This window comes from Capra hircus, chromosome 18, assembly GCF_001704415.2.
Source record: "Capra hircus breed San Clemente chromosome 18, ASM170441v1, whole genome shotgun sequence".
Taxonomy (NCBI): Eukaryota; Metazoa; Chordata; class Mammalia; order Artiodactyla; family Bovidae; genus Capra; species Capra hircus.
In genome coordinates this window covers 53,719,857-53,742,635 of record NC_030825.1, presented here as the reverse complement: position 1 = coordinate 53,742,635, position 22,779 = coordinate 53,719,857, and the positions used below count along the sequence as shown (strand labels likewise).

Genomic DNA, 22,779 nt, shown 5'->3' with positions numbered 1-22,779 from the left:
ATTCCAGCCTCCGAGGACTAAGGGGTCAAATTCAGATGTCTGCGGGGACCCAGTGGGGCCCCCCGACAGAGACTGGAGTGTAGGGGACATTTCTGGGCTGTGCCAAGGAGTCGAAAGACTGCATGACCTCGGGGGGGCAGGCTAAGGGCAGGCTGGGCAGGCCCAGGCTGGAGGGACAGGTGCAGCTCAGCTCCAGACTCCGGTTGCCCCAGGAGCCACCGCGTGTCAGGATTTTGTGAAAGAGTCAGAAATCTGGCTTCCTGAGTGATGCTGCCCCCATCTCCAAGGTCGGCAGCAGTGTACACCTTCTGGAGAAAGCTCGTGGGCCAGATGAGACCGGTTTGGGCACACGGTGGTCAGCGCTGGGGTCATCAGGGGTGCGGGAGAGAGAGAAAGGGGAGTGTCTAGAGGGTGGGGCGGGAAGCTTGGGAGGGGAGACACCTAGCTAGAGACGACAGGGCGTACGGGGGTCGGGGCGTGGGGCCAGGAGATGAGGAAATGGCCTGTCGGGAGCCTGAGCAGGGCGGGACTCACACTGGTCCAGGGGAGGTGGCACGCTGCCCTTCACCCACGGCGTGTGATCGTCCACGATGTTGATGGTGATGTTGGGGTGCCAGTGGGAGATCACCTCCACGGGTCCGTAGTCCTCGGCCCTCTGAGGGGAGACAGGGGGTGGGGGGCCTCAGAGGCGGCTGCTCACTTCCTCCAGAGGACTCCCACGACCACTGTGACAGCGAAAGAGCAACCACCGCAGGGACCGCTGGCCAAGGGCCGGCCTCTAGACTCCACTGCCCTGGCTGGCCCCAGCCACCCACTGGAGGACAACACGCAGGTCTGCCCACCTGGATGGGACGGCGTGCCAGGCTGTGGAGTGCAGCCTCCGTGCTCAGGGGCCACCCCCCTGCCTGGAACCACCTTGTGGAGAGGGAGACTCTTGGGGCCGGTTCACATCCTGGGCTGATGGAGAGTGTTCTTTCCAGAGCCACAGTATCAGCCACTGCCTCCTCTGTGCCAGGCCGACCCTGGGCTCTGGGCCCGGCAACTTGGGTGTGAATCGCAGCCCTGCCATCTCCTGGCTCTGACACCTCAGGCAAGTCTGCCTGTGCCGGGACCCACCCAACGGGCTGGCGAGAGGCTTCTGGGTGGGTCTGTGTACAGTGCGCAGAGGGCCGGCCCCACCACTGCCAGAGGTCGGCTGGAACCTCGCCTGGAGCCCTGCTCCCTGAGAGCTAACTGCATCCTGACTCTGCTTCCAGCGAGGGGAACTGAGGCTCAGACATGAAGGCTCCCCCAGTGGCTCAGGGGTAGTGCAGGAAACGACTCCCCTGGGCTGCCTGCTGAGCTGGAAACCCGGGTCTGGACGGCGCCCCCAGGACCTGATGGCTCTGCTCGTGTTTACCTTGATCATTTCTGGGTCAGCTTCTGTCTCTCCCGTCAACAGGTTCTTGGTTTTCTGAAACCGCCGGCGCTTGTATTTGTTGATCACTGCAGGGAGGGAGGCCGGGAAAGGGGTGGACGTTGAGATGGGCTGGCACTCAGGGGACCCAGGCCCCAGACCTCCGCCCACCGACGGCTGCTCACCTGGCTCCCGGTTCCCACTCTTCCACCCACCAACCGACAACAGCAGCAACCAGAGAGCCTGCACTGCCTTCCACATCTCACCTAGCCTCGGGGTCCCCATCTTTATGGCCACAGTAGCATCCATCAAATTGTCCTGTCTTCCCTCTCCACAACTTGCTGCATCCGTTCCATCAGCCCACCCTGGGTGGACGTGCCCTCCAGCACATGCCAAACACCTGACTACTGCCTCCCCTCCTGGGTCCCCCTCCAGGCCAGCCACAGCACCCCCTCCTTGGTGACCAGAGTCACCTCAGTACTGGCCTCCTCGTGGCCACTCTTGCCCCCTAAGATCCCCTCTGCCCAGGAAAGCCAGATTCTTTGAGACCAAGCCTGTAATCGCATCATCCTTCTGCCTCAGAACCCTAGAGGGCTCCCACTGCCCTGGGCAAGGCCCCTGAGAGGCTCACCATGGCCCCCTTGACTCTCAGCCCATGCCACCTCCCTCCCTCGCCCACCCGACTTCCTTCTCCTCAGATGTGCTGACCCTGGGCCTTCGGACGACCTGCTGCGTCTCCCTGGCAGGGACCCATCAGGGTGGGAATCTTCCTGTTGGCTCCTTCTCACCCTTCCAGCCCTTGGTTACATGGCCCTCTGCCCCCTCCACTGAAGGAGACTGCCCAGACCTGCTCCTCGCCATTTCTGCTTCCTTCACAACAGCCCATCACCACCCACTGGTCACCTGTGCACTGGTTTACTTGTCTGCTGTCTGTCCCCTCAACCAGCCTACGAACTGCAGGTGGGGTTCGGCCCATCCTGGACTCTGGTGTATTCTCCACTCTAGGCTGGGCCCATAGTGACAAGCAGCGGGATTGACAAACGTAAACAGGCGGGCCGCGACAGTGCTGGAGAAGGCCGAGCGCCGCCAATGTGGAAAGTACTGTGGGGCTGAGTCCCTGGGCAGGAATGGACCTCACTTCCTCCCTCGGAGGCCAGGTCAGCCACAGGCTCCCTGCCACCCTGCCCCCAACCCTGCCAAAACACGCCAGACAGACAGGGCTGGTGCTTGTTTACACTCTGTCGCCCCACCTCCTCCCCGGCTGGGTAACTGTTCAGCTCCTCCTTATGCTGGGGCCTCATACGGCCCATCTGAGACTTCATCCTGCCCTCAGGGGCTAGGGAGAGATGAGGAACTGGGAGAGGGAGCTAGCCAAGACTGGGGGCCCTTGGGGTCACACCCTGGCTCTGTCTCCTACGAGCTGGGGGCCACTGGTAAGCTATGTCACCTCCTTGGGCCTCGGTTCCCGCTCTTGACAATGGGGATAAAAGCCTTGCCTTTCCTGGGCAGGACCACTGGGAGGCGGCTCTCTGTTCTACAGAGCGCAGCCAAGCAGACATCCCGGCACAGTCACACTGACACACGCCACAGGGCCCAGGTCCCTCCCACTCGCTCCCAACTGGGGGCTTCTGGAAGCCATGGATGAGCTCATGCTCAAGAACTCTCCTGGCAATTGACTGAGGGTCTCAGCCCAGGAACAGCTGCTCCTATCGTCCCCATGAATATCATCCCAGCACTTCTATTATTACTAACGGGGAAGGCATTTGAGACCTAGGCCCCACTTGTTGGGAGAAGGCAGGAAACACCCAAGGGTGGACATCTTGGGGAATGAATCCGGGGGCGTGCTCCACTGGGCATGTCACCGTCACTGGACATGCTCCACACCTGGGGGAAGGAAGCTGTCTGGGGGAGGGAGGGGCCGGCCCCAGAGGAGAGAGGCTTCTCCACTGGGGTGGTGAACATTCTGCAACTTGGTGGCATTAGATGGGATTATGATTTGAGATGGAACTGGCTTCCAAAGGGTGAAAGGAGCTCCCGCTTTTAGGAGTTAAAGCTTCTAGAACTACACGCCAAGCACCAACAATGTGGCTCGCTGAAACGGAGATGTGCTATGAGTGCATAACACACACTGGACTTTGAGACGGAGCGCACGAGAAAGAAGAATAAAACATCCTGTTAATTTCTTATACTGATTACATGCTGAAACGACAACACACTGACCTCAGTAAAATTATTACTAACAACCATTCTTTCATCTTTTTTTTTTTAACATGGGCTCTAGATAACTTAAAATGATCTCTGTGGCTGGCGCTGTATCTCTACGGGACAGCACTCTGCTAGAGTCCTGATCGTTGGTCCTTTGGGGAGGGGGCTTTTCCCATCCCACTCTCTCGTTCTATGCCCTGGAGTGGGCTGGCGTCCCTCCGAGCCCCTGCTCTAAGAGGGCCCAGCTGTGAGGCAAGCCTGGGTGACCCCGGCAGTTTCTCAGGTTCACAGGCTGCAGATTCTATTTTGCAGAGGACGCCAATATCTGTCACACTGACCGTGAACATGACCTGGCCACACAGTGACACAGATCACATTCACTAAAGATGAAACCACAAAGGATGCTGGCACTGAGCAGGGCTGACGGGGGTAACTGGACAGGCGAGCAGCTGCCCGCCTGGGTCACGTTCGAGGGAGCCTTTCAGCATCAGGCACGTGTGACCAGACTTGCAGGGACACATTTTTTTTTGGGGGGGGCTGCAGACCACACCCCCTCAGCCCACATCTTCGAGGATGTGCGCCACTGAAGCCCGCCGGCCGGCCGGGTGAAACACCCTGCAGAGCGTGGTCCACAGGCACGCTTGCTCAGAGCAGCGCTCGGCACACCCCGGGGCCTTCCCGACTCAGCGCTGAGAACTGACAGAGCCAGTCTTTTGTTTCATCCAGTGTAGATGGTCACAAAAGTACTCTCATCCTTTGGGTTATTTTTATACCCAAAGAAGCAGGGAAAGACCTAACCACGCAAATCAACGTGCACCTGCCGCTGCCCCACACGAAACAGCTGGAGGGATCTTAACCAAGTCCGCAGGCACAACAGAATCACAGTGAGGGGCGCACAGCAGTTACACGAAGGGGATGGGGCTTTGGTGGGTGGGAGGTAGGGGGTCTTGTTCTCTAGATCTGCTGAAACCCAAGTGTGTCGAGAGAGTCCCGTGACTGACCATTAGGAGACAGTGGACTCAAGGACAAAAGACAAAGAGCAGATGAAAAAATGCCAATAATTATTAACCTCACGGAAAAGAAGTTAGACTAGGAAGGGAAAAATAAACACACACACTGTGTGGTTTAGATGGGAGGAAGAGCCACAAACTCAAGATCATTTGAATGTTGAATTTGAATCTAATCAAATTACATTCCTGAGCTGAGATTTCCTCTTCCAGAGTAGGAAGTCAAGAGACAATGTCTAGAACAGAAAAACCCAAAGATTGCAGCATCACCTTGTTACTGGGAGCCTTGGAGATTAAGGAGCAGACACAGCTAGAGCAGCTGCCAGTGGGGAGTGGAAACCGGGGGAGCCTGAGAGGGGGTAGGCAGGAGACAGGTGAGTTCTGCTGTCTGGTTGAATTTACTTGAGTTTTAAACCATGTGCTTGTAACAAGATTTAAAACAAAAAAAAATTTTAAGAAGAGGCCAAGGGTAGAGAGAAGCTCAGTTTCAGTACAAGGCTGTGAAAATGGCCACAGTTCTGACCTGGGGCTTCTTGGGGTCACTGGCAGTCCCGGGGTTTGCTCACCAGATCAAGCTTCTCAGGGGTGCGCCTGGCGCTCGGCGGCGGCCAGCAGGCTGAGAATGCAGCCAGTCTGCTGACGTGGCCCTGCCAGCCTGCCTCATCAAGAGCGGCCCCGCGCAGAGGCGTGTGTTGGGGGGTGTGGGGGGACAGAGGCTTGGAATACAGCCACGTAGAACGCACCCAAACCTGTAGCTCGGAAGCCTCACCCGGCCCCAAGAGAGGCCCCAGACGCCCACTGCGCAGCACTCATTCCAGGAGCAGCTGACATGGATGACCGGAGATCACGCTGGATGGAACCGACGGCCAAGGGCCTTCTGCTTTCCCTCTGCTCGCTCAGTCCAGCTAGCATCTGCCCACAGACTACTCTGGACCCTCTGGTCTGCCAGGCCCAGAGGTCTGCACTGTGCACAGCCGGCCCGCCCTCCCCTTCTGTGGCACCAACTCCTCTCCCTCCAAAGGCCCTTTCTCCACCTGCTCTAAGCAGATTCTTCTCCTGCCTGTCCATGGGTGTCCAGAGACAAGCAGGGTACGTGGGGTTCGAGTCCGGCCACACCAGCCGGACCTCAGGGCGGGGAGGAACTTACTCCGAGACATGTGGACTGTGGCGAGCCGGCGGTACAGCGCCTTCTGCCGAGGGTCTGGGTGGAAGCCACTCTTGGTGAAGTAGACGTGGATGTAGATGGAGCCGTTCTGCTGGACACTCTGCAAGGTGGGTGCATGGGGACAAGGAGACAGTGACGCCCCCACCCCCACCCCCATGTCCTGAGTGCTCGGGGCGGGCAGTGTAGCTGAGGGGTTGAGGCCGGACACTGGAGTTAGACTCCAATTCAAAACCGGGCTCCAGCACACAATAGCTGTGTGGCTCGCTGAGCCTCAGGGTCCACGTGCAGGACACAGATGGTCAGCACGGAGGGCACAGGAGGCCCGTAAGGAGTACCCGGGGTCGCTGAGCCCAGAGGACGAGCTCAATAAACACCAGCGGCCCGAAGTCATTAAACGGTACAACAATGGAGGTCAGACCCTGCTCTGCACACTTTGAATGGCAACTGCCCGATCCTGTGAGTTCACATCCACACAACGCACGTAAACCTTAGGCAGTGGGGCATGTTATTATCCCATTTTCCAGATGTGGTGACTGAGGCCCACGTGGAGAGGCTACAGGCAGTAAGTAAGTGGATCTGTCCGAACCCAGTCTGTGGGCTCCCCCAGGGCCCTGCCTCTCACCGTCTGTGTCCTCCTGGGTCCTTCGCCGCTCTTCTCATGCCCCCTCCCTGCCCGCCCTTCCCCCAGCATAGATGAGAAACCGAAGCAGGGAGGCCAAAGCCTGGCTGGAGCCTCTCTGTCTGACCTTCATGGGGAGCTGGGAGTCACTTGGCCGCACTGTGTCCTCAACTTTCGTCTTTTAAGTCCACCTCTGTGCTAACCATGTTTTTTATTTCTTTTTATTTTTATGTTTTATATTTTATGCTGTTTTCACATCTGGCGGAGGAGAGACTGCTCCTCCCAGGGCTAGCTGATTCCTAGAAATAATAAACAACTCACCTGCTTTCAAAGACACCTTTAAAACGCAAACCAAGACGCCCAAGTCCACACCCACAACAAGCCCTTTATTTGACTCTCATACCCCAGGCTGCACTGAAGCACCCAGGGCAGGCACCAGACAACTAGAGACCACCCCTCCAGCCTGGAGCCTACACACTGACCAAGGTGGCCAGTCCTAAGCTGTTTCCCTCCTGGCCTGCCTTTCCCCAGGAAACCTCAATGGAGGGAGGTTTCGGCGGAGGCCTCCCCTTGCCCCTTGGAAGTGCTCCTGCCCAAACCTGGCACTTTCGCATGTGGCCCTGCATGGTGTGGTGGGCCCCCTCCTCCCAGGAAATGTAAGTAGTAAATTCTTCTTCCAGTGGCACTGGCTTCTCCATATCACTGCTCGGTCACCTCCCTAAATCAACATCAGGGACAACTTGGACACCCTCCCGTCACAAAGCTGGGAAGGAAGGTGAGCTCCAAGTCCTTGGGAGCAGCCCTCACTGCCTGGCTTCCTGCCCCGCAGCCCTCCTGGGATCTTGGGGAGGGGTCTAGGGGCTGGACGTGAAGTCTCCGCGGGAGTCGCCCCTCCCACGGCCTGGGCTGTCCTGTCTGCCTCAGAAGGCCTGCATCCGCCCCACCACCTCCAGCTGCCAGACAGACCAAGCCAGAGCCAGACGCGGCACCCCTCCTCCCTAGGAGGCTGAAGACAAGACCTGATGGGGAGGCACGAGTGAGGGCAGCCCCAGAGAGATGGCAACATTCAGAGCCATCAAGTTCACGGATGCTTCAACAGTCACGGACCCTGCACCCAGCCCACTGCCGGGCAGAGCAGGGGACACAGAGGTGCCCAAGATGGCCCTGGCCTTACCGTCACAGGGTTCTCAGTCCCATGCGGAAAAAGATCCATATTCAGGTAGCGACCACCCCCCTCCAGAGTTGGCAAGGCTTGGTAGGGGAGCCCAGAGAGGGCTCTGCCTGACGGCCTGATGTCAGGGAGAGCTTCCTGGAGGAGGTGGGATCAGAACCTGGGGCTGTTAAAGTTCACAGTCAGACAGCCTGAGTTCAAAACTCCCTGGTTGTGTGACCCTGGGTGTGGCCTCTCTGTACCTAATCTTCCTCATCAGTCAAATGGAAAGAAAAGTTCCCACTGCCCTGGGCGGTTCCCCTCAGTCAGTCTAGTCTGGTGCCCAGTATGCAGCGAGCACTTAATCAATACTAACTGTATTTTTCAAACCAGGCTGCCTGACTGGACACCTCCAGGGCGATTACTGATCTTTCACTGGTTTAAAACACAGATCACAACCCTGAAAGCAGGTGGGAGGCCAATTCCAACTCCATCTGCCTGGAGAGGTCAGGGGGACGAGGCCCAGAGACCTCGGGGAGTTGCCTGTGCTCAACAGCGTGTGGACTGAAGGCAGAGCCAGGCTTGGAACCCTCAATCCCGACTGCCGGCCTAGGAGCTGGTTCAAGGAAGCGCCTTGAGTGCTGGTCCAGCAGCCGTGGAGCCGGAAACCAGAAGCTGTGCCCACCTGTGGAATGTCGAGCTCAGCAAAGTGCTCGTAGCAGCCGTCTGAGTTCTCGCCACTAGTCCAGTCGCCGTACACGAGGTCTTGCTGCTCCCAGAAGAGCGCCGACGTGGCGTTGAAGTCTGTAAAGTGCTCGTGCTCAGAGATGTACACGTGCAGGTTCTGTCAGGAGGGGAAGCGGGGGGGCGGGGGGGGCGGTGAGCCAGGGCTGCTCATAGGAGCCTCTGAAGGTTGACAGATTAAAGAGCAGATAAGGAGCTGTCATCACAGTAATATGAACAATCTGGGGTGGGGAGGGGTAGTGGGGAAGAGCGTGGCCACTGGTAGAATAAATCTCTTTCCTCATACCCCACCATGTCTGTCCTGGTCTGAGCCTATGGCGTCTAAGAAGGAAGGCGTGCACGCTCAAGTCAGGTGCGACTCTGTGCGACCCCATGGGCTGTAGCCCGCCAGGCCCTCTGTCCATGGGATTTCCTAGGCAAGAATATTGGAGTGGGTTGCCATTGCTTTTCCAGGGGAATCTTCCCAACCAAGGGATCCACCTTGAGTCCTAACAATGGCCAGTCTGCCGATTAGAACTTGGGGTTAGAAAGGATCCGAACCTCCCTGCATTATGTTCCCTCTCAGCCTCTCGCGGGCTTCTTCATCAGAATTCCCATGGATAAAGCCCAGTCACGGTGTGCAGCAGTGTCGGCCGGCTACTGAGAAGCCAGGGACGCTGCAGACGCAGCATCAGAACCCCCTCCCTTCTCATGCCCCCGTGGCCTTCTCTCTCCAGAAGCTGGAAGTCTCCTGATAAGGACCAGCTGGACAGTGGTAAGCCTGCTGGCCAGAATTCCGAGAAATCTGGCATCCCAGAGCTCTGGAGAACCACAAACGTGGGAGAAGCCAAGACTGTCGAGGTCAGAACACCTGCTGCTCCTGCATGATGTCCCTCTTCCCCAGAGGGAACACCAGCCCAAACCTGAAAGAACTTCCTTGTTCCTCGTAAAGTCACTTGAGTGACTCAGGTTTCATACGCTGAAGATGAACCTAGAGTCTTTTGACCCCAGACCTGTGCACAGACCTGCCTGTGACGAGGGATGGCGTCGGTGCTGACTGCCCGTGTCACTCCCCTCCCCCCCACCTCCCGGGTCTGGCTTCCCAGCCAGCGGTTACCATTAAAGTGTCTTTGGGGAACAGGTTGCGGCTGGCGACGCGCGGGGCTCCTCCGGGGCCTGCCTGGTCCTGAGGGGCCGGCCCTCTGCGGAACCAGCTGCTGATGGCCCAGATGATGAAGATCCTGAGGAGGCAAGCAGGGCAGGTGGTGAGTCCTTTTCTTCCCAGTGTGGCTACCCCTGACCTGACTCAGCACTTGCTGGGGCCTGACTGGGTCTGATCAGGGGTGGGGGGGTCCCTGAGAAGGCAGTTGCAGGGCTGCTGAGAAGACCAGATGCCCCCAAAGGCCAAGCCTTGGGACAGACCCCAGATGCTTGTGTCCGCCAGTGGCGGGGGCCTGGTGCTGACTCCCACCGGGAGTCTGGTGGCCACAAGGGCTCAGAAACCTCAAAACCTCAGAACTAGGAAACCTCATGTCCCAGTCTCCTGGAATCCCAAAGCTGAGAACCCTGGAATCTGGAATCCCACCATTTTGGAGGCACAGACATTAGGGAGAGCAACATCTCAGAACTTCAAGTCAGCTGAAAACCGGACGAGCAGATAGCAAGGAATCATGAGTCCCTATTTTTAGTAACGTTGGGCTAGGTTATGCAGACCAACTCTCCTGCTGGAAACTAGTTGGAGGAGTTATGTAGGAAATTCCCCGGCAGTCCAGTGGTTAGGACTCTGCGCTTTCACTGCTGAGGGTGTGGGTTCAATTCCTGGTTGCAGATCTAAGATCCTACAAGCCTCGTTGCATGGCCAAAAAAAAATATACATATATAGTAAGAAAATACCAACACTAGTTTTATATATATATATATATATATATTTATATATTTATCGGAGAAGGCAATGGCACCCCACTCCAGTACTCCTGCCTGGAAAATCCCATGGACGGAGGAGCCTGGTAGGCTGCAGTCCATGGGGTCAATGAGGGTCGGACACGACTGAGCGACTTCACTTTCACTTTTCACTTTCATGCATTGGAGAAGGAAATGGCAACCCACTCCAGTGTTCTTGCCTGGAGAATCTCAGGGACGGGGGAGCCTGGTGGGCTGCCATCTATGGGGTCACACAGAGTCAGACACGACTGAAGTGACTTAGCAGTGGCAGCAGTTTTATATATATAATTATAAGTCTTAATACAGCAATATATTCTTTATATTCTTCATATATTCTTACATATATTTTTATACATAATACATGTAAATATATATTCTCTTTATTCATTTTTATTAAAGTATAGTTGTGTAGACATATTTCTTTTCTTCTTAGTTAAAGCAAATACATTAGAGTCAGTTTCTCAATTTACAAAACTGAATAAACGTAATATACAACCTTTGAGTTGAAAATGAAGCAGAGGTATTTCCAGGATACACTTTTAAAGGAGAAAGGCAAGGGGAAGGAAAATATATAGTTACCCTTCCATATTGTGTAATATACTTAAAAACCCCACAGAAAATCTGAACTGGAGGAAAGAGAAATGCAAGTTGGTGTCTAACGGGGACAGTTTCAGATGGGGAAGATGAAAAGTTTTGGAGAAGTTTGGCAATAATGGCTGCACAGTAATGTGAATGTACTTAACGCCACAGAACTGTACCCCTAAAAATGGTTAAAATGGTAAATTTTGTGTTATATACATTTTTTGCTGCAATAAAAAGAAAAGAAAAATCCCAACAATCTGTAATGCATCTTTATGCCATCACAAAAGCAAAGACAGGTATAAAGTACAAATCAACTTTAAAATGGACCCCTTGCTTGGAGGGAACAGGAAAGATCTGGGGGTAAGCAAAAACAGGACAAAATGCCTCAAAACACAATACTGTCTTTAAAAACATTCGCGCAGAGGCTTCCCTGGTGGCTCAGTGGTGAAGACTCCGCCTGCCAATGCAGGAGGCATGAGTTCCATCCCTGCTCTGGGAAGATCCCACATGCCAAGGAACAACTAACTCCGTACGCCGCAACTACTGAACCTGCGCTCTAAAGCCTGGGAGCCGCAACCACTGGAGCCAGCAAGCCCCGGGGCCCACGCTCTGCAGCAAGAGACGCCGCCGCAGGAAAAGCCTGTGCGCTTCAATGAAGAGCAGCCCCGGCTCGCTGCAACGAGACGAAAGCCCACGCAGCCCAAGGATCGCCACCAACACAGCAGTGATGCATGCTGGCTACCAGTGGGTGATTTGTATTTTCTTCTTTATGCTCTGCTTTCTGAATATTTTTAAATGAACAAAATAAAAGCCCCACAATAAGACTATAGCAAACTGCTAGTTTTCTCCCAGTATTCATCTTCCCCTTCTCCATCAGAAAGAAAACGCCTAAATTTTAACTGGACCTCTTGGCTACTTGGAATAAAGAACAAGTCTAGCATTTCAGCTAGGTGTAGACACATGGTGAAGTCCTGGCCAGTAAAATGTAAAAACAGTATGTTACACAAGTATCTTCAAGAGACAGAGCATCCCTCCTTTATTTCTTCTTCCCTCCTGGAATGTGGACATGATGGCCACATCCTCAGCAGCGGTTTTAGGCCATGAGGATAACAGGCAAAATCCAGGAATGAACAAAGAGCAGGAAGCAATCTGGGATGCAGAACACTGCATAACCCTGGTCTGCCTAAGTCCAGAATAGTACATGAGACAGAGGGAAAGTTCTATTGTGTTAATTCAGGTCTCTCATATACATGCAGCTCTGTAATTACTAAATGAGACAAGGACTTATTGATCACAGGTGTGAAAAGCCATACCGTTGCCCCTTGAACAACAAAGGTGTGAACACACAAATCCTTTTCAGTAGTAAATACTACAGTACTACCCAATCCATGGATGGTTGAGCCTGTGGATGTGGGACCACAAATACAGAGGAGTCGCCACACAGAAGGCCAACTATACACTACACGTGGATACACAGCACAGGCACCCAATCCCCATGTGGTTCAACCGTGCAAGAGGCTGTGTTCAGCTGTGTGGTGGAAAGGTTAAGTGCTCAGCCTCTAAGCTGCAAGATCTGCATCCAAAGTCCAGCTCTGCTACTTCCTGACCGTGAGACCTCAGGCAGGACTCAACCTCTCCAGGCCTCCATTTCCTCAACAGTTAAAATGAGGACAATACTACCTACCACGTAGGGTTGTTTATAAGCATTAGATGCATGATACGTACGTGCACACACATGATATATACATCTAGAATGGAGCCTGGTACCTACAGTAAATGCTTTAGACGTGTCAGCTATCACCGCTACTTTCATCATAGGAAAAAAGGCATCCAACAAACTCTGAACTGGAAAAACACTACAAGGGAATTTTAGTGTGCGTGGGTACCTCCCTGCTGAGCCCCAAACCACACTGAAGGGCAGGATCAGGCGCAGGGACTTGCCTCTGCCTGTACAAGGCACACAGTCCTGGGGTCTCGGGGGCCACGGCTCAGCTGATCCATCTGCTGCCACCCCAGGAGGTCCCCGATGCACAGGGCTGGGGAAGGTCGGACACTGGTGATCTCCAGGGACCCCCTACACTTCCAAGAGAAGCTCTGATTTTAGTAAATATGCCAAGAGAGAGTGTGGGAGCAAGGACATCCACAGGCAGCTCTGCCCTGACTTGGCGCGTGGCCTGCAGGGGACCCACCGACTCCGGGCTTCTGTGCCCGTGTCTAAGACACGGCAGGCCAGACCACTTTCTGCAGGATTCCAGATCCCCAGTTCCCTCCAGTGCGCACCATCTGCTCCTTGCGGGCCCTCTCGGGTGCAGCCCACCATCCCCACCTCCCAGACGAGGAGGCCCAGCCCGAAGATACCAGGGCTGGCCTCACCTACTGCTTTTCAACTGACTGGAGTGAGCAAATAAAAGAGACTTCCCACCCACCTCAAGCAGCCAGTCTACCAATACATTCACAGAAAATATTAAGTATATAAAAAAGCATATGGTAAGTATATAAAAAAGCATATGAAACCGCCCTCCCATCCCACCCCTACTCCAGGTAACCACTGGTATCGTTGCAGGAGGCAGTGAAAACCATGGACTCTACCCTCTACTCCCCCAAAAGGCCACTCTCACAGTCTGCTCCATGCTTCTGAGAGTTCACAGGCCCCTGAGCACAAAGCCTGAAGCCCATCTAAGAACTCTGGATGGAGAAGGTCCCCGGGCAGCCATGGGGACTGCTTCTTGGTGCTGCCTGGTTCTAGGGAAGGAAATGACCCAACACTGTGTCGTATGAAGAACGCCTATCTGAAGGAAGCTCTCTTATGTACTGATGTGGAGAGGTTTCTGAGATACATTGTTAATGAGAAAAATCAAGGTGCAGAACTGTATAAAATAGGCTACCTCTTATGTAAAAATGAAGGGAAAGATAAAAATAATCTGTATTCCTAGGAGCCTGAAGCATGAAAAGAAGAAACTAATATATAAGATAAGAAGATCCTAACTCCTTACTGGGCTTCCCAGTTGGCACTAGCGGTAAAGAACCCGCCTGCCAATGCAGGAGATGTAAGAGACGTGGGTTCGATCCCTGGGTTGGGAAGATCCCCGGGAGAAAGGAATGGCAACACACTCCAGTATTCCTGCCTGGAGAACCCCATGGACAGAGGAGCCTGGCGGGCTATGGTCCATAGAGTTGCTATTGGACATGGGGGCAAGGGGACGGGAGGGAGTGAACAGGGAAGAGAAAGGAGGGGCTCCACGGAAGAAGAAACCCACCCGGGAGATTCCTCCCCTCACCTCCCACACCCTCCCGGAGGCTCCCCAGGGCTTGGTCAGAGGCTGGGCTTCCAGAAGGTAGGTCCTGTCCTCCTGGCACCTGGGATGATCATACAAATCCACAGGCAAAAGGTTCGAAAGGACAGCCCGTATGGCCCCACTTACAGGAGGCACCCAGAGCAGTCAGCTTCAGAGAGACCGAAGGTGCTGTAGAATGGTGGTGGCCGGGGCTGAAGGGGGTGTGGGAGAGACAGGAGTCAGTGTTTCATGGGTACAGAGCTGCGGACTCTGTGTGTGCCCAGACCTGTCCGACTCTTTGTGACCCCATGGACTGTAGCCCGCTAGGCTCTTCCATGGGAAGAAATTTTCCAGGCAAGAATACTAGAAAAGAAAGTGAAAGTGAAATCGCTCAGTCGTTTCCGACTCTTTGCGATCCCATGGACTGTAGCATACGAGGTTCCTCCATCCATGGAATTTTCCAGGCAAGAGTACTGCAGTAGGTTGCCATTTCCTTCTCCCAGGGATCTTCCCAACCCAGGGATCAAATCTGGGTCTCCTGCATCGCAACTAGATGCTTTTACTGTCTGAGCCACAAACCCATGTCTCTTGCGTCTCCAGCACTGGCAGGCGGATTCTTTACCACTGAGCCACCTGGGAAACCCACAGAGTTTCAGTTTGGGGAAGATGACAAAGTTCTGCAGATGGATGGTCTGATGGTTGCATGACAGTATCAATATACCAAATGCCACTGAATGGTACACTTACAGATAATTAAATGGGATCTCCCTGGTGGTCCAATGCAGGGGGCACGGGTTCCATCCCTGGTCGGGGAACTAAAATCCCATGTGCCTTGCAGTGCGGCCAAAATATAAAAAGTTAAAATGCTAGATTTTATGTAATGCAAATGTTGTGGCTGAATTGTGTCCCCACCCCACCCCACCCCATGTTCACGTGTTGGCAGTCCTAACCCTCAGCATCTCAGTGCCAGTACGGGCAGATGGGGCCTTTGAAGAGGTGATTAAGGCTGAGTGAGGTCATTACTCAGGGTGGGCCCCAATCCCACAAGACTGAGGCCCACATACGAAGAGCAGATTAGGACACAGACTCGCAGGCAGAGGAAAGGGCTGGTGAAGGCACAGGAAGACGGCCAGCCAGACGCCGAGGAGAGAGGCCTCAGAGGGGACGACACAGCCTGACACCTCAATCTCAAGACTTTGAGCCTCCAGAATTATGCAAAAATAGAAAGGGTCTCCACAATACAGTGATGATGGCCATTCTCAGTGATTCTTTCCTCTCTCTTCTTTCTTTAACTTTTGTTTGGTCGTACCATGAGGCTTGCGGGCGCTTAGTTCCCTGACCAGGGATTGAACTCCCACCCCCAGCAGCAGAAGCACAGAGTCCTAACCACGGCACTGCCAGAGGATGCCCTCTTTACGCTTTCCTATTTGAGCTTTTGCCGGTGAACGCCACCAAAGCCGCATCCACTCACCTGAACAGCACGCCCTTGATGACCTGCCAGGCGTTGGGTGCTGGCTGGGGCGGTGGGTTCTGGGGCTGGGTCTCTGCTGGCGGGTCCCTCCCGACGCTGCCATTGCTGGTCACCTGCGGGGACAGAGCCCAGAGTGAGGATGGAGGACACATCCTGATGCACCGAGGCTGTCGCAGGTGCCACCATGTGCTGAGGCCCAGCAAGGGCGGAGCACAGAGGGGGCCCCTGGCCCAGCCTGAGTCAGAGAGCAGTCCTGGAGGAGTAGACGCCAGAGCTGAGCCCTAAGTTATAACCAGCTGGCCGGCGCAGGGGAGGCAATGAGGGAAGCCGCAGGTGCACACGTGAAGGTGAGAGAGACAGTCTGACTCGGAGGACAGGCCAGTGCTCTGGCGGCCAGGATGCTCCCAGGATTTGAGGTGCCCACCGGGGACAGTGCAGAAGGGGTCATGTAGGAGGCGTCAGATTGTGCGAGGCTAGGGTTGATTGGAAAGGTCCTTCCCTATGCAAACAAGTCACGATGCCTCCTCTGTGGCCAGCCCTGTGGGGGACCCCTCCCTCCAAGGGCTCCAGATCCAGCAAGTGAAACAGACACAGAGAAATGCAACCACAGCCGGAGCGTGAGGCAGGCAGATGTACGTGACCTGTACATGGCTCAGACCGCCTGTGAGGCCAAAACCAGGAACATCTCCACCTGGCAGGCGGGCAAACAAGGCTCGGGGAGCCTAAGCCACCACGTGTCTGGGTCACTCAGGAAGGATGGCGGCAGGATGACAGAGGGGTGGGCAGGCCAGGCAGGGCTGCCCAAAAACAGAGTCTTCACTTAGAAACAGCAGCTCAGGGGGTTCCCTGGTGGTCCAGTGGTTAAGAATCTGCCTTGCAATGCAAGGGGCACCGGTTCGATCCCTGATCCTGGAAGATGCCATATGCCCAGGAGCAACTAAACCCTGAGTGCCCTAGAGCCCGAGCTCCGCAACAAAAAAAGCCACTACAGAGAGATGCCCTCACACCGCAACCGAAGAAAAGCCCCTGCTCATCACGGCTGGAGAAAGCCCACGCGCAGCAGCCAAGACCCGGCCCCGCCGAAACTAAATTCTTTAAGAAAGAAATAAAGACAGACAGGGAAACTCAGATGCAGAGAGTGTCATGACGTCAGAGTGGAAGGGCCTGAGATAGGGAAATTCTTCCCGCCCCTGTCTTTGCACCTGCTAGCTCCCCTGTCCTGCCCTATTCCCTCCCAATGGCTGTCCCCTCACCCCCCGGCTTTTAAGAAGACAACCGGGACTCTCATGATCGCTTTTAGGTGGGAGCACTGCCCCGCCCAGCGTTGGCAGAGAGCAGGAGCTCAATAAACACCTGGAAAATCAACAAATGCTGCCTCAAGGGCCCGCCCTGAACACCCAAGCCACTCACGTCTGCCTGTTCCTGGGCCCCCCTAGTTCTCTCCCTCCTGCCCCAAAGCTGCTCCTCTGCCTTCCGTCAGCTGCAAATGCCAAGAGCGGAAGACAGAGGCCCCGCCAGCCAGATGAGGCTGCCACAAGCCAAGGCCAGTGTTTGTTAAATGCATCACTTGTCATTTCCGGTCCCCTTCACCAGTGACAGTGCTCTCCTTTCACCTCCTGAAGTGGGGGCGGCACCCAGCACTGGGGTCAAAGGTGGAGGCTCTGGAGTCCAGGAGACCCAGGCTGTAGTCTGGTCCCACAGTTCCCGGCTGTGAGATCTTGGGCGTGTCGTTTCCCCTCACTGACACTTCACCTCTCTGACCCAGGGGCCAGGCTGTGATAATACCATACATTTAGGGCAGTAAAGATTTCTTTCGCATGTCAAAACAAGTTACCTCCCAAACACCAGGCCTGGTGCTGGGTGGTGGGGTTGGTGCTGGCCACACAGCTCTGGGCCCTGCCCTCCTGGAGCTCGGGGTCTAGAGGGAAGCACGCTGGCAGAAAAGTAAACAGGATAATTAACAATGGTAAACGGGGATGTGTTCCGGAGGAAACAAGCAGAGGGGTGATGACAAAGGGGTGGCCGGGTGGTCGAGGAGGCCTCCCGAGGAGCTGTCTTTGCTGTTTGGATGAAGGGCATCTGAGGGAGAGAAAAGGTGTGGGCAAAGGCTTGGCCAAGGGGCAGGAGAGGTCAAACAGGCACAGGAACCTTCATGCAGAGTTCAGGGCTAGCCTTGCTCCTGGCGACACAGGGTAGGGGTTGGGGAAAGGGGGCAAGGGTTTCCAGCAGGTCTGAGCTGATTCCAGGCCAAGAAAAGGAAGCTTGAAGTCAGGCCAGGATTTGAACCCATGTCTGGCTGGCTTCCCAGGCGATGCCAGTGGTAAAGAGCCCACTTGCCAGCACAGGAGACACAAGAGACGTGGGTTCAATCCCTGGGCTGGGACGATCCCCTGGAGCAGCAAATGGCAACTCATTCTAGTATTCTTTCCAGGAAAATCCCATGGACAGAGGAGCCACAGGCTGCAAAGAGTCACACACTGAGCACCTCAGCACCCGGCTGCCTCTCAGGTCTGTTATCCTACCCATGGTGGTGGACAAGCTGGCCTGGAAACCCTCCCAGGGCAATGCAAAGGGAAACCAAATCACCAGGATGGCTGTAATCAAACAGAGGGACAAGCACAAGCACTGGTGAGGATGTGGAGAAAGTGGAAGAGCCGTACGCTGCTGGTGGGAGACACAGAGCTGCTGCTTTGAAAAATCCGGCAGATGCTTAAAAGCTAAGTATGCTCCCAACCAAGCCAGCAATCCCACTCTGAGCTCTCTGCCCGAGAGAATTCACAACATGCATCCACACAACAGTTTATATACAAATGTTCACAGCAGTGTTATACATAAAGCCAGAAGCAACCCACAAAAGAGTCTTTTGATGAGTGACCTGTGCTGGATGGGCACAATGGAATACTACTGAGCCACAAAAAGGACCACTGCTGGGGCAGAGAACATGCAGAAGGGAACCAGGGAGGGTTCTGAGAGGCCGGGAACATCCTCAGACCACACTGGGGTCTGCACCGCACAACCGCAGAAAGGCAGACAGCTTCTGAACGCCACACTGACCACAGGCGCCAAATTACACCCTAGTAGAAAGGCAGCCCTCTCGCGGCTCCCCCTCCTCTCACAGTAAAGGCACAGCTCTCACCGTGGCCCTCTGAGGCCTGGCACGACCCTCCATGCCCGTCTGCTCTCACCCGCCTCCCCTCAGTCACCACTTCCAGACAGGCCAGCCTCCCCACTGTTCCCTCGTCACCCCAGGCCTCTTCTGCCTCAGGGCCTTTGCACTGGCTGTTCTCTCCACCTGAAGGGCTTTCCCCCATGGTCTGTGTGACTCCCTCTCTCATCTCCAGTAGGTCTTTGTTTACATGTCGCCTCCTCAGAAAGCCCTTCCCAGACCACTGTATTTAAGTTACAATCCCCTTACCCAACCCTCACTTCCCATGTTCCTCCCCAGCTTTAGTTCTGGCCACAGCACTTATCACCACCTGGGCTGCTGTATGTTTTTCTTATATGTGTTCTTATTTGTATATACTCTCTTATTTCTCTTACTCACTGTCCCTGTCCCTAACTCCACCCCACCCCCGAGTCCTCAACAATACATGGGCTCCAAGAGCGCAGGGCCTCTGTTCCCAGCTGACCCCCAGTATCAGCATGGGGACTAACAAGCAGCGGGGACTCAACCCGCATCAGCTGAAGGGATGATTATTAGAGCTGTGAGCTGGTGTCTGAGGCCCTGGCTGAAGGACGGGCAGGCTGGCTGGGGCAGAGCGCTGAGGGTCCGCCCAGGAGCCAGGCAAAGACGGCAGCGGAGGCCGAGGGCACAGCAGTGACTAAGACATAGTTCCTGCTCTGACACCTGCGTGCCCAGTCTCACACCATCCCCAGAACACCGAGGAGGGGCCCCAGGAAGCAGCGGAAGCCCTGAGACCAGGCTGGGGCTGGGAGGAACTCGGGGCATCCTCTTTGACTGCCTGGATCCACACTGGGAATTCCACCTCAGCCCGGCCTCTGCCTCAAGATCCATTCATCCCACAGGTGCCGAGCAGCTGCTCCGTGCTTACTCCTGAGCTGGGCGGTGCTGGGGACACAGCACTGACCAAGGCAGTTCCCGTTCTGTCCTCCAGGGGCTCCCAGTCCATCGGAGGAGACAGAGTGACAACCCAGAGTGGGCAGGGCTGGCACCGGGCAGCCCAGGGACAGTGGGAGTCCTGACCCAGTCTGAGAGGGTCAGAGAGGCTCCTCGGGGAGAGAATGCCTGCGATATCCAGGACTGATAAGGATCAGTCAGTTAAAGACGGGAGAAACACGTGCAAAGGCTAGGAGAAGAGACAGCGAGGCATGTGCCTCGTTTCACAGTAAGAGCTTCACAGTGGCTGATGCTCCTCTTGTCCAGGGACTCAGGCAGGGACAATTTTGCCTCCTCCTCGCTGCCACTCCCTCCAGGGGACATTTAGCTACATATGGAGATGATTTTGGTTGCCACAATGGGGGAGAGACATTGTGTGTTACTGACATCCAACGTGTAGAGGCCAGTGATGCTGCTAAACATCATACGAAATACAGGACAGCGCCTACCAAGAACTGTCCAGCCCCAAATGTCAGTAAGCTGAGAAATCCCAGTCGAGTCTGAGGGGGAAAAAGGCAAATCACGCAACGCCTCGGTCTGCCAAAGAATTTGAACTTAATCCTGAAAGCAGAGGGATAAATCTTGAAAGATTCTGGATAGAAGTCGGACAAGAGATCTTGCAGGGGTGGAGTGGGGGCGGGTTTCTGTAAGCTCAGGGCAATCAGGGCACACTGAGCCCTGGTCTCTCAGAACACTGCCCCAGGCAACAATCAACAGAACCTCAAGAGAAAGAAAGGCCTTCTTTCAGTGAGACTGGAAGGCTCCTGAAGACAGGGACAAACACTTCCTAGGACTACCCTTGGGGCCAGGCCCTGGTTGAAGATGCTGAAAAGATCCAGACCAGGAAGGCTGGCTCTGTCATACAAACCTCACCCTAGCGTCCTCCCCAGGTGGTATTATTTGCCCCTCCTCCATCCTAAAGATCAGCCCTGGGTGTTCTTTGGAAGGAATGATGCTAAAGCTGAAACTCCAGTCCTTTGGACACCTCATGCGAAGAGTTGACTCATTGGAAAAGACTCTGATGCTGGGAGGGATTGGGGGCAGGAGGAGAAGGGGACGACCGAGGATGAGATGGCTGGATGGCATCACTGATTTGATGGACCTGAGTCTGAGTGAACTCCGGGAGTTGGTGATGGACAGGGAGACCTGGCGTGCTGCGATTCATGGGGTCGCAAACAGTCGCACACGACTGAGCAACTGAACTGAACTGAACTGGGCTCGCTCAGTCCCTGACATGGATTTTTCTGTCTCCACCCTTGTCACTCCAGGATTATACTTCTTTATACTCCTGTCTTCTGTCTCACTCCCCTGATGAACAGACATGGTTAGAGCCACTCTCGTGGCTAGGAGAAGAGAGAGCAGGGCTCTCACAGGGCTGGCCCTCCTGACCAATCCCTCCATTTACCACTGGAGAAATGAAGGGGGGAAAGGAACTTGCCCAAGGTCACACCCAGAGTCAGCTTCAGATCTGTTCTCTTCTCACAACCTGTACTGCCTCCCACATGTCAGTGACATCCCAGTGGGTGGGTCGACAGAACCTCTGCTGTCACTCCATCGACTCCCTAAACATCTCAAGGGTGGCTGCCTGAACTAGTATGTTCTACAGCTTGTTCAGCTGAAGTGGCAATGGGTCAAAAGTCAGTGCCAGGATTAATTTCCCGACAGGACTCCTGTACGCTGAAAGTACACCCATCTCAGTCTCCACCACCCTGCTTCAGCAACGGCGGGTAACTTCTACAGGGAACAGATCCCAAGTCTAACCTAGGTGACCTTCTCTAAACGCCTTAGTCTGTTCCTTGGATTCCTGTCTGTAAAATGGGTCTGTCAGTCTCCGCAGCGCGTGCCTTTCACCACGATGATCACCAGACTTCCCCAGAGTTAGAAAACTCCAAAATAATCAATCACTGCCCATCCCTGGAGCACGCCGTGAACCCCAGACCACTCTAGGAACGGTCCGGGAGCCTGCAACCGCGGAGTCGAGAACCCAGGGAGCCCGGGTACAAGTCTGCGCCCCTCCGCGCCCCTGTCTCGTCGGCTCGAGCAGCGAGCCTGGTGGCCGCCCGGCGCGAGTATGCAGGGGACCCGGCGCGCAACAGGGCCCCGCTCCCCGCGCTGTCCGGCCTCCCAGGCTGCCCGGCCCCGCCTGGGCCGGCTATTCAAGGTCCCTCTGGGCAAGGACCCCTCAGAGCACAGGATTATGTGAGAAGAGGCAGGACACGCCCCGTGGGAGGCCCCCCGGGTGGGGAAGAACCCCTCAGGCCCCTCTCGGCCTCCGTACCTGACCGGAGCTGCCGCCCCCGGCCGCCACTACGGCGCTGCCAGCCCCGTCCGCCTCCTGCGCCGCCGCCATCTTCCCGCTCCGGGTCCCCGCCCCCGCCGCCAGGACCGCCCCGTCCCGGACGGCTCCAGCGCGATCGCGCGAGATTTCACGTTTGCCCGACCCGCCGGCCACCGTATCCATCCCGCAAGAGCGCCTCAGCCACGCCTCTCGGGAGCCGCTTCCGGCTATGAAAGGGCCAATCGAGCCGCCGTACCCTAGTCCTGCCGGGTCCCGTTTTCACCTAGTAGACACCCTCGGGCTTCCCAGGTGGCTCAGTGGTGAAGAATTCGCCTGCCAAGTAGGAGACGTGGGTTCGCATCCCTGGGTAGGGAAGATTCCCCTGGATAAGGATATGGTAACCTGCTCCAGTTTTCTTGCCTGGGAAATCCCATGGGTAGAGAAGCCTGGCGGACTATACAGTCCATGGGGTCGCAAAGAGTCAGACACGACTTAGCGACTCAGTTCAGTTCAGTCGCTCAGTCGTGTCTGATTATTTGCTACCCCATGAACCGCAGCACGCCAGGCCTCCCTGTCCAACACCAACCTCCAGAGGCTACCCAAACTCATGTCCATTGAGTCGGTGATGCCATCCAACCATCTCATCCTCTGTCATCCCCTTCTCCTGCCCTCAATCTTTCCCAGCATCGGAGTCTTTTCAGATTTTCGCATCAGGTGACCAAAGTACTGGAGTTTCAGCTTCGGCATCAGTCCTTCCAATGAACACCCAGGACTGACCTCCTTTAGGATGGACCGGTTGGATCTCTTTGCAGTCCAAGGGACTCTTAAGAGTCTTCTCCAACACTACAGT

At 55.3% G+C, this 22,779-nt stretch overlaps 1 protein-coding gene across 1 annotated transcript in view; it reads right to left on the bottom strand.

The window, feature by feature from the left end:
* The window catches only part of CLPTM1 (CLPTM1, transmembrane protein), a 28,037-nt gene extending 5,871 nt beyond the window's left edge, over positions 1-22,166 (bottom strand). Inside the window, exons 1-7 of the mRNA XM_018062567.1 lie at positions 21,930-22,166; positions 15,535-15,647; positions 9,383-9,506; positions 8,228-8,386; positions 5,756-5,873; positions 1,400-1,485; positions 535-655 (exon numbers count right to left, since the gene is read on the bottom strand). Of these exons, the coding sequence (XP_017918056.1) occupies positions 535-655; positions 1,400-1,485; positions 5,756-5,873; positions 8,228-8,386; positions 9,383-9,506; positions 15,535-15,647; positions 21,930-22,112 (904 nt within the window). The 5' untranslated portion in view covers positions 22,113-22,166. The remainder of the gene's footprint in view (positions 1-534; positions 656-1,399; positions 1,486-5,755; positions 5,874-8,227; positions 8,387-9,382; positions 9,507-15,534; positions 15,648-21,929) is intronic.